At 40.9% G+C, this 12,357-nt stretch overlaps 1 protein-coding gene across 8 annotated transcripts in view; it reads left to right on the top strand.

The window, feature by feature from the left end:
* Positions 1-12,357, top strand: part of FRYL (FRY like transcription coactivator) — a 768,252-nt gene that overhangs the window by 583,209 nt on the left and 172,686 nt on the right. For all 8 annotated transcript variants that reach the window (XM_033945802.1, XM_033945793.1, XM_033945809.1 and 5 more), the window contains one exon: positions 3,461-3,648. In XM_033945802.1, the coding sequence (XP_033801693.1) occupies positions 3,461-3,648 (188 nt within the window). The remainder of the gene's footprint in view (positions 1-3,460; positions 3,649-12,357) is intronic.

The raw sequence follows: 12,357 nt of genomic DNA on the forward strand, positions 1-12,357 counted from the left end.
TAAAGAGTTCAAAAACCCTGGTGTAATTTATTTGGTAAAGTTTATTGTTCCAACACCATAAGCATAACTTCAAAAGTGGTTTTCAGGTTTGTATCTTCCTGTGCTTATTTTCCAACACACACAAACCAAACAAAAAACAATTCCAGTTCAAACCAAAAATACAAAAGCCTTATTCCAAATGAAAGCTTTTCTTTTCCAGGCAAAATCTCCTTGGGGTTATAGGCTTAATTCCCCAAGGGTGGATCTACTCCAATAATTTCCCTCAATGGATTAGCTTGGAAGATCCCCTCCCCAGATCCCAAACAAAATGGCTGCCTATGGCTTATAATTAAGTTCATAACAAAACTTCAGTTTTACAATAATCTTAAGCAGACTTTACTTTTTCCTCCAGCCCCCTTATCATCAATAGCCTTCAGCTCAAATCAGTACCTTCTATTTCCAGATCATAGGTATTTTCATTATTAGCCATTTCAATATCTTGTATAGAAGCAGAATTAACACTATCATTATTCTCTTCGTTACCAGTTTCTACCTGCCATGAGGAAGACTGCTGCTTTTCTGGCTCTCAGTGACTGTAGTCTGCTGCTCTTTCTTTGCAGTGTAGCTCTGGGTTACTGGAACTCTTTGTGTGTGAGAGTTACAGTCTTTCTTTTCCCTGCAGTGAGCTGATTAACTCTCACTGCAGATGAATTTGAGCAACCTGTTCTCTGAGGCTGAACAATGGACTATAAATTTTAAATTGAAACTAAACTCAGAAAAGACAAAAATTTTCATGGCAAGCCCAAAGGAAAAAAAATCACTACAACTACAATTCATGTAAATGGTCACGACCACCCAATACTACAAACTATAAGAATACTAGGAGTCACCACATAAATACGATGACAAAAAAATGCTTCTTCACACTCTGGAAACTGAAAACCATAAAAAAATATTTCGACCCTCTATCCTTCAGATTACTGGTACAGTCATTGATTCTACCCACCCTGGATTATTGTAACATTATTTACTTGGGGATACCTAAAAAAAACGTGAGAAAATTGAGAATAGTTCAAAACACGGCCGTCCGCTTAATATTCGGACTAAAGAAAAGTGATCACGTTAGTCCCTTCTACAAACTGTTGCATTGGTTACCAATTGAGGCTCGAATTTTATTCAAATTCTCCTGCTTCTGCTACAAACTAATCTGGGGAATGGCCCCCAACTACCTTCTACCTCACTTTGAATTCTACTCCTCTACTAGGTCTACCAGAAACCGCAACCTCTTTACATACCCGAAAATCACAGGGTGCAGATATCGAACCTTCCGAGACAGAACATTCAAGTTCCAAGCTGGTAGACTGCAAACTTGGCTAGGCTACCTCATTGATGTAGCTAAACTGACCTACAGTGTCTTTCGGAAAGAATTAAAAACCGCCTTATTTAAGAAATTCATGTCCTAGCCAGAATTTTCCCTACACGATCAAAGCTACCTCACCTCACCCGAATTCCTTCATTCCTCTAAATAGGAACCCCATAATCTCTGTCTGCTATTATGTCCTCCTCACAATTGTACCCAGCTTCCCGCTGGTGCCCGATGTTTTTCAATGTAATATGAAAATTAAGTTAATTCTATTCAATAACCTATGTACATCTTTCTCCTAACCATTTGGCACCTTCTAATTCACTGACCGCTGAATGTTCTCATTTCTATTCGCTGATTGTACAGCTTATCTTCATTGTGAACCGCCTAGAAGTCGCAAGATTATGGCGGTATAGAAAAATAAAGTTATTATTATTATTATTATTCTAATCTGGCCTAAACCAGTCTTGGCAGGATTGGGAGTGGCCTATGTTCCAGCCCTGCTTTTCTCCTTCACTAGCCCCGTGGCTGCTGGGACATGTAGTTTCCCTGACTGTTTCTTTACAGCTGGTTTGGGAAAAGCTAAACCAGTCCTAGTTGTTTTGAGCATGGCTTGAGGAGGTTTTACTACAGGAAGACTTTGCTTTTGGATATTCCTGGGTGCTGCTTTGGGGGTTAGACAAGCAGGCTTAGGAATACTTTTGTTGTTTTTAATCTTACATTCCTCCTCTGGTAAGGCTTCCTCACTAGGAAAAGGGGCATCCCTGTGACATGTGGCATAATCGCCTCATACATTTCCTTCAACCCAACTGTATGATCAACAGGAACAGATGGCTTCTGGTTTCCATTGTGTAAAAGTTCTTTAAGGCTTGCTTTGCTTGAATCAATGAATAGTCTCCTTTCATCAGAAACATGTTTATATCTCAAATCACGCATGAGACCATTAATATCAGTACAGAAACAAATGTTTCCTTCTATTTGGTAAAAGGAAGTCAAGATGGTGTGACGATCACGGAAAAAAAGATATTTTGGTGTCCTGGCTTAAAAGATTCCATTGCTTCAGCCTTGAACCTAACAATTCTGCTTTCTCCTTTGACAGTGACAAGTCTCTAACCAGATCATTAAGATCTTCTTGAGTTAGTAGGTGAGGTTGTTTTTCATCCACTTCAGGTTCATACAACTCCTCCACAGCAGCAGAGGCAAATTCTTCATCTGAACTTTCGGCAAATTGTGCTGCAGATGTGGAAGGATGTATTGAAACTGGATTCTCTGAGTCATGAGGAATGGGTTTAATTGCTGACAGGCAATCAGGATACACAATTTTTTATTTATTCTTCTTTGCGAATCCAATTTTTGTCTTGCAAAAATAACAGTCTGAGTGATGATTTCTTTGTTAACGCCACACCATGGATAAAGCGAAAGGCATCTTCTTCTGTTTCCCATTCAGCCACTGTGTTAATCTAAAATAGCAAGCAACAAAAGGGAGAAACCCAACACAATTTGCAGTGAAAAGAGCACAAGACAAAACAAAAGAAACTACAGTCAGATGTACAAAAATGCAGACTAAATATATTACACCAAAATCATGAGTGCGGTTAATGTTACCACCTTGAACCAAACCAAAGGACCCGACACGGTCCATGTTTCGGTGAACATGCCTTCATCAAGGGTACCAGGTGGATAAGGTATCAAATAAAACCGCAAAACAAAAACTTGGCTGTAAAAAAATAGCAGCAACAGCAATCAAAGTATGGCTGACAGAGGAGTGATGGATTGGGGGCAGGGAGATTGATTGTGTTCAGTATTGGTTATGGCTACAGCTATATGCCTTGTGTCATATTGTCTTGCTTCAGATTGTTTAATGTATGCTTTTATGTATGTTTATGTATTTATTATGTGAATTCACTTGTGTTTCGCTTTGTATAAAGCAAATAATAAATAAACACAATACAATACAATACTACAGAAAAAACCAGGGTAAAAGAAACTATTGGAAATGCAAAAGTACCTATATAAAATGGAATGAAATACAATAATAGCTTGACAGTTTTATACAAAATCTCTATTTGAACTGTATTTGAGTTATACTTACATTATCTTTATTTGTTTTCACAACAGGATTTCAGCTGGAGCAACATCTTAGTGAAATAGCTTTGCAAACTGCACTTTCTTGTTCATCACGCCATTATGCTGGGAGATCTTTTCAGATTTTTAGGGCTTTAAAACAGCCTCTCTCTGCTGAAACACTTTCTGACATTCTTTCCAGACTTGTGGAAACTGTTGGAGATCCAGGTGAAGAAGCTCAGGTAAGTATATTATTTGTCTAGGAAAAGAGTCTTGTTTCTATAAACGGTGCCTAACTTAAGATTCACATGCGCTATGCACTACGTTTCTTGATGCCGATGATTTAGGTACTGTTTAAGTTTCAAGTTTATTTAAAATATTTTATATGATCGCAATATCCAAATCCACTGCGATTTACAAAGATTAAAAATAGAAAAAAAATCGAACAAACAGGACATAAAAAAACAGTTATGATAAAAAATGCAATTGAGGGGGAGAGGGCTAAGAAAAAATTGGATTAAATTTTCAACATATTCATAGGGGATCTGACTCAAGGGCTTCAAAGGTAAAATAACACTATTCGCTGATGATGCCAAACTATGTAATATAGTAAGTGAATGCAGTTTACAGAATTATATGGCGCAGGACCTGCTTACATTGGAAAGTTGGTCCTCAACCTGGCAGCTAGGCTTCAATGCTAAGAAATGTAAGGTCATGCACCTCGGAAGCGGAAATCCATGCAGGACGTACTTCTTGAACGGAGAAACTTTAACTAGGACTTCAGCAGAACGAGATTTAGGAGTAATCATCAGTGCAGACATGAAAACTGCTAATCAAGTGGAGAAGGCTTCATCTAAGGCAAGGCAGATATTGGGTTGTATCAATAGAAGTTTCGTCAGCCGAAAGCCTGAAGTCATAATGCCGTTGTACAGGGCCATGGTGAGACCTCATCTGGAGTACTGTGTGCAATTCTGGAGGCCACATTACAGTAAAGATGTGTGCAGAATTGAATCGGTTCAACGGACGGCCACTAGGATGATCTCGGGGCTCAAGGGTCTCTCGTACGAAGAGAGACTGAACAAATTGCAGCTCTACACTCTTGAGGAACGTAGGGAGAGGGGAGACATGATCGAAACATTTAAGTACCTCACGGGACGTGTCGAAGTGGAAGATGATATTTTCTTTCTCAAGGGACCCTCGGCCACAAGAGGGCACCCGCTCAAACTCAGGGGCGGAAAATTTCATGGCGACACCAGAAAGTATTTCTTCACAGAGAGAGTGGTTGATCATTGGAACAAGCTTCCAGTGCAGGTGATCAAGGCAGACAGCGTGCCAGACTTTAAGAATAAATGGGATACCCATGTGGGATCCCTATGAGGGTCAAGATAAGGAAATTGGGTCATTAGGGCATAGACGGGGTGGGTAAGCAGAGTGGGCAAACTTGATGGGCTGTAGCCCTTTTCTGCCGTCATCTTCTATGTTTCTATGTTTCTAAATACAATTCCAAAATAAATGAAAGAGGGTGGGAAAGGAGACAAAAGGTTAGGGAACGTTACCCACTTAATTTCTACTTAACAGTGTTCCTTGTCCAAATAAGTTCCAGAATGAGGTCATATGATTTTGAATGGGTCAGTTAAAGGCATCCTTAAACAGCCATCGTTTTAGTAGGCCTTTGAACTTATTAAGTAATTTTTCTTCTCTTATGTTGAAAGGAAGCAAGTTCCAAATATGAGGAGCTGTAACAGAAAAGATCATATCCCTCCTTGAATAAATGATTTTTATATTTAAATCTTTTTTATTAGGTTTTCATATACAGAACAGACACAAGATCAATTGGTCCATCAAACAGGTTACCCAAGCAGTAACTCCACAACCCAAAAAATTCCACCCTCCCACCCCCACCCCCCATTCCCCCACTTTCCCACCCACCCTCCCATGGGAACAGCCTCAACTGGGTTCAGGTCAGTTCAACAATCTGCTGCGTACTACCGGTGTTAACGTAGAACAAAAGGGCAACCAGCAACATAAATATGAGGAACCAGATTTAGAGTTCATGTCTGCAATGGACAAACGTTCATAGCCTGCCAACTGGATCATTTGTGTGCGCCAATGGGAAACAGTTGGAGTGTGCGAAGACAGCCAGCATTGAAGAATAGTTTTAAGTCCCATGAAGATAGCCTTTTGGACAAACGCCGCAGTACCTGGACGGATGGGCATCAAAGTAAGTTTCAATGTAAATAAATATGTGTTTGTAGGCTGCCAGGTACAGTTCCAGATGGATTGAATATGCAAGCAAACACGTTTCCAGTAAGCCTGTATGCCCGGACACAGCCAAAACATATGGCCTAAAGAAGCTCCTGGGGCCGCACACTTCGGGCAACAAGCAGTAGTACTTACATGTGCCCGAAAAGCTCGGACTGGGGCAAAATATGTCCGAACCAGAAACTTGTAATATCGTTCCTTTTCTGCTACAGAGATCAATAGTTTCATACCCATTGAAAAACTCCGTTTTAGCATTTCCACTGATATGTTAATCTGCAAGTCTTGAGTCCATTTGGAGACCAATGAGGCATAGTCCAATTCTCCAGCCAAGTCCTGTAGAAATCGGTAATGTGAGCGTAAAGGTATGGGTTCCTGAGCAGTTAAACAAAAGGCTTCTGACAATTTGTCCTGGAGGGCACCACTCAATGAGGGACCCGACAAGGTACTGATATAATGATGTAACTGTTTATATTTGAACCAGTCAGCAGGCTTTAGAATAGAAGAGTCACATAACGTTTGAAAGGACTGTAGTTGTCCATTAGATTGTAATACATGAAACAAATAATATAATCCCCTCCCAGTCCACCAGGCCTGGGCACCCAAATCCATTCCCGGGAGAAAGTCTCCATTACCAGACACCGGGAGACATGGGGTTGTATCATATCTAATGGCCAAACGCTGGCAGATAGTCTTCCAAAGCCTACGCAGGGGGAGGAGAAACATATCTCCATAGTTGTCCTCCCGTTTGGGAAGGCAACGAGCATGTAATAGGTAACTAAAGTGGTAGGGGGCGAATGCTAAACATTCCACCTCCGTGGCCGTAAAGTAGGATGTACCACAGAACCAGTCATTCAAATGCCGGATCAGGCAAGCCTCATTAAACCTCCCCAAATGTAATAGTCCCAGACCTCCTTGAGAGGTAGGTAAAGATAAATTGTGTAGAGTGATCTGGGATCTCTTACCCCCCCATAAGAATCGGGACAATGAATGGTGATGTTGCCGGAGATGTTTACGTAACAAAAAAATGGGCAAAGTTTATAAAACATAGAGCCATTGTGGGATCATCATCATGTTATACAAAGCAATCCTGCCCATTAGTGTCAATGGATAGGATCTCCAGGCCTGCAATCGTTGTTCAGTTCGGGAGAGCAATGGCAAAACATTATGTGAATAGAGTGTAGTTAAGTCCCTTGGTATAAGGATACCCAGATATCTAATGGAAGATGGCGCCCAAACTAGAGGAAAGGGGCCTGGCCAAGAGTCGCAAAGTGAGGGCTGCAGAGGAAGTACCAGTGATTTCTGTTTATTCAACGTCAGTCCAGAATATAAGAGGAATTCATCCAGGATTTCTAAAGCACGCATCAGAGAACGATGTGGCTGAGCTAGTGTGAGTAGGATATCGTCTGCGAAAGCTAGCACCCAGTAGTTGAGAAGAGCCCTCCTTCAACCCAACTATAACATCATCCTTCAATATGGTACGTATAAGAGGATCTAGGTAAAGAAGAAAAAGTAGTGGGGACAAAGGGCATCCCTGACGAGTTCCCCGACCTACTATAAATGTTTGTGTCAATATACCGTTTACTAAGAGTGAAGCTGTTGGGGAAGAGTATAACACCCGTAAAGCTGACCAAAATCAGCCCCCCACTCCCATGTATTCCAATACCTTAAAAAGATAAGACCAGTTTACTTGGTCAAATGCTTTTGCAGCGTCTAGACTGACCAGAATGCCCGGCGTAGATGCAAGTTGAGCTCTGGACATTGCCAACAGTACCCTCCGAACATTCACCACCGAGTGTCGGCCCTGGACAAATCCGGCCTGTGTATGAGATATTACATGTGGTAAGAGAGGAGTCAATCTGTTAGCCAATAAACGAGCCAATATTTTTATATCCACGTTAAGGAGGGATGTAGGACGATAAGAATCAACCTCATCTTTAGGTTTACCCGGTTTAGGGAGCAAAGTTATAGTAGCTGTGTTGGCATGGGATGGAAAGGATCCCTTCTCCAATGCCACTGTGTAGTAGCCCATAAGAAATTCACACACCTGCAAAGACATCAGTTTATAAAATTCAGTGGAAAACCCGTCTGGCCCCGGGGCAGTATATGAGCGTAAATGTTTGATTGCTTTCTGGATCTCTGTGCCTTGAATAGGTCCATTCAACACTGATCTCTGCAGGTCTGTGAATCTAGGCATACCCGCGTCCTCCAAATAATCGAGGACATCTGGGCCCATATAGGTAGTAGGACTAGCATAGAATTTAGAAAAGTGTTGATAAAATGCCTCAGCAATGTCTGCTGGTTTAGTATGGTAAGAATGAGGTCCTGTTTTAACCCGGGAAATATAGCGATCGTCTTGCCAGTTCTTAGTCAGCGTAGCTAACAATTTACCTGTTCTATTCCCAAAATGATAAAATCTGTATTTTCTGTAAAATAGCGAACGCTTAACCCGATCATGTAACAAAGCATTCAAAGCTACTTGTGCTGAATGCATGTCCTCACGAAGCAAGCGAGAAGGAGCTTGGATATATCGGGCTTTCAATTGTGAATATTATTTCTCTAATCTAATAATACCGTGGGAGATTCTTTTGCGGCGAGCTGTTACATAAGAAATTATCGCCCCTCTAAGTACTGCTTTGGCCGTATCCTAAAAGAGATCCGGAGTGGGTACATGTTGTCCATTAGTCTTCAAGAAATCCTCCCAACAAGAATGCAGATATGCCTGAAAGGAAGGATCATCTTTCAGATATGAAGGAAATCGCCACCAGAAGCACCCCAAAGGGGGAGCACTCCAGGACACATCCAACCAAATAGGACAATGATCGGAAATGGCTAATGGACCTATAGTTGCCTCAGATACTCGAGAGAATAATGATTCAGATATCAGTATATAGTCCAGACGGGAAAAGGTTCCATGAGCTCGAGATTGGTGAGTATAATCCTGTTCAAACGGGTGAAGTAGACGCCAAGGATCTACCATGCCCAGCGATTTACACAGAAAGGGTAGCCCCTTAGTGTCAGATGCAGTTGGTGACCTAGTTGGTCCAGTGCGATCAAGAGAAGCATCCAGGACCTGATTGAAATCCCCAACCACTAGAAGAGGAGCAGAAGTGTCCTGAAGTCCTAGAGTAATCAAAGAATTAAGGTAAGTTGTTGAGTAAATGTTAGGCCCATATGTAATCAGTAATCTAAAGTCTGTACCCTGTAAAGTGATATGTAATAGTAAGGACCTACCCTGAACATCTTGATGGCAAGTGGTGACAGCACACTTCAAGCCCTTGCGAATCAGCAAACAAACTCCAGCCCGCTTACCCGAGGAAGATGCATAAAAAACAGAACCAACCCATCCCCGCTTCAATTTCTCATGTTCCTCAGCAGTTAATTTAGTCTCTTGTAAACAGGCCAAGTCAGCCTTGTGGTGTTTCAATTGTTGCAGGATTTTGGACCTTTTTATCGGTGATGTTATACCAGCAACATTCCAAGAGACAATTCGAAGTGTGCTATCTCCCATGGGCACCCGATATAGTATGCATGTTGACAATTATATCCCAAAACCACGCCCAGGTGCCCAGCCTCACCCAAGCGTATATAGTATAGTACCTATTATATTGCAGCAGAGGCAAATTCAAATACAGTAAGGAAATACTTAATCTAACCCAAAAGAAAAACAAAATCTGAAGCAAAATTTCTTCCCCAAGGCTGTTCCCATCCCATCCCCAATCCAACCCCCCACATTCCCAAATCTCCCAAATAGCATATCCCCTGTGGAATATGCAAGAGGCCCGGGAAGATACTAACGGAACCCCAATCCTTCTAACAAACCAGAACGTACTTTACTTAAGTGAAAGCTTCAACACAGAAACATATACTAGAATAGAGTCAATGAAGTTCATCCTAGCCAATAACCAATACAGTTACATATTAAGTTCGTCAAGGAGGGACTACCGGAGAGCTCAGGTGAGTGTTGATGTAGTCGGCTGCTTCAGAGGCCACTGAAAAGGAGTGCCAAGCACCCTCATGTTGAATCTTCAATATAGCTGGGTAGAGAAACAAAAATCGCTGTTTAAGTTCCACCAGACGCTTACAGAGAGGATAAAATTCCTTTCGCTTGTCAGTAAGGGCCGTTGAGTAATCCTGGCTAATACGAATAGCTGATCCTCGCATCATCAAGGTATCTTTCTTAGCCCGGTATTGGCGCAATATTGCCGCTTTATGTCTGTAGTTCAGGAACTTAGCTATCACCACTCGTGGTCTAGCATCCTGAGCAGGCCTTGCTCCCAAGCGATGGGCCCTTTCCAAACATAGAGAGCTGGATTCCATAGCCTCCGGGAATTCCATTTCCAGCCAGCCTTCCAACTCCGCAGGCAATCTCGTGTCAGGGATCAGTTCTGGGACACCCAGAAAGCGTAAGTTACTGCGTCGTGACCTATTTCCAGGTCATCAATTTTTTCAGCCTGCCGATGCACTGTTTCTTGTAGTGCAGCAATATCCATTTCATGTGAATTTATATTATCCTCCGCTGCTGACACCCTGTTGCTCTAGATCTGTTGTGTGGGCCGCTGTATCTGTTAACAGTTGTTCCAGGCGGGTCATTTTGTTAGCCAATGCTTCTAGCTGCGGACCCAGCACCTGAGCCACCGCCGTCTTTATTTCAGTCAGGGCTGTGTCCGAAAACTTCCCCGATGCGGCCGCCATTTTGGCCGCACCCAAGATCGATTTTTGTTTTCTTGCTCGCACTGTTTTTGATCGCGCTGTCTCCTGTGACCGGGTCAAATATTGTTCCATAGATGCCCTGATGTTGGGCATTTCCAGGAGACCCAGCCAGGATGAGGAATTCGCTTGCTGAAGTGTAGTTTAGTGGATTGGGGCCCGGAGCCGATGTAAGACACATCTTCAGCGGCTCATAGCGTCACGTGACCCCCCTTAAATGATTTTTAATGAGGGAATTACTAACAGAGATTTATCTTCTGATCTTAGAGATTTTACAGGAATGTATAGTGTTAGAAATCTTTCTAAAATTGCTGGGGCTTTATTTACTAGTATTTTATGTGTGAATAAAGCTATTTTGTAAGTAATTCTATGGTTTACCAGTAACTAGTGATTTTCCTTTAACAGTGGAGTTACATGATCAAATTTTTTTCTTTTCATGATAATTTTTATTGCGGTGTTTTGAAGAATTTGTAGTCTACGTATTTCTTTTAAGGTAGTCCCTTTGTATAGGGCATTGCAATAGTCAATTTTAGAAATGACTAGGGAATGTATTAAAATATTTAATGATGATTTATCGAGGAACGCAGACAGTGATCTGATTAATCTTAATCTGTAGAAACAAGTTCTTACCAGTGAACTAATTTGGTCGTGGTAGTTAAGCTTTTGGTCTAATATGACCCCGAGAATCTTTACCTTAATAACTACTTTAAGATTAGTTGTGTTTATGGTTAGATTGGCTCCTAATTTCTACCCCTCTCTAATCTAATCTAATCTAATCTAAACCTTAAGTTTACACGGAAAGAGCATAGTCTCGGTTTTGGATGTATTGAGGGCCAATTTATTATCATGTAACCATTTTGATATTTTAGAAAGTTTCTCATTGATTGCTGTGATTTCTCTGTCTGCGCAATTGTACGGCATCTGCATATGCAAATGGGATAAACCCAATTGACTGACTGAGTGTTAGCAGTGGTGTCAGGAATATGTTAAATAATAGTGGAGATAGAATTGAACCTTGCGGAATCCCAAAGTTTATCGAGGTTATCCTTGCCGAAGAGTTGTTAAATGTAACCTTAGATGAACATTTGTGAAAATATGATTGAAACCACTGAAGAACAACTTCCGAAATTCCCATAGATCTTAGTCTGCGTAAGAGAAGATAGTGATCAATGGTGTCGAACGCTGATGATAAGTCTAAGGATATAAGGAGAACTGATTGATGCTGATCCCAAAAATATAATACAGAGGATGTCAGGCCGATTAAAGAATGCTCGGTTGAATAATATTGTTGAAATCCTGTTTGGTGAGAGTATAATGCTCCGATTTTCTCTATGAATTCTGAAACTTGATTAAAAACTATTTTTTACATCATTTTTGCTAAAAATTGAATATTTGCTATTGGCCTGAAATTACTGGAATCGTTGAGATTCCCTTTTGCATCTTTGGGTATTGTGTGGATGGTTGAATTTTTCCAGTTTTGGGGTATAGTCCCTTTCTCTAGTGAGGAAGAGATTAGTTGGTGGATGTATTTGCCAAAAATGTTGAAGAATTTTTTCATAATATGTGGGGGGAGTGAGTCTTCTTTGTTCCCCTTTGTATTCTATATAAATATTTTTCTAACCCTTGATGTCTGATATGAATCAATTTAATTCAAAGACCAATTTCTATCAAAAAATGTCATACAGGGTACAGTAAAAATCACAGTAATCCCTTCCCCTCTCTTCGAAGTCTGATTATTTGTTCCTTTTTAATAAGTATAAATTATAATTGTGCATTGTTTTTCTTATAAATATAAACTAACTTTGGAAACAGCATTTATGTGACCAGAATTTTCAAATATTATAACACATGATTTGATTTCATTGTGCATTTGGTAGGTTTAATTATGTTGATATCACTATACCAAACAATTTGACAGCACTCTATAAGATTCTGTGACCCCTGAAGCAGGCGGCCTTTGCCGAAACACAGCGCCATGCCAA

The sequence above is a fragment of the Geotrypetes seraphini genome, chromosome 1 (assembly GCF_902459505.1).
Source record: "Geotrypetes seraphini chromosome 1, aGeoSer1.1, whole genome shotgun sequence".
Classification (NCBI taxonomy): domain Eukaryota; kingdom Metazoa; phylum Chordata; class Amphibia; order Gymnophiona; family Dermophiidae; genus Geotrypetes; species Geotrypetes seraphini.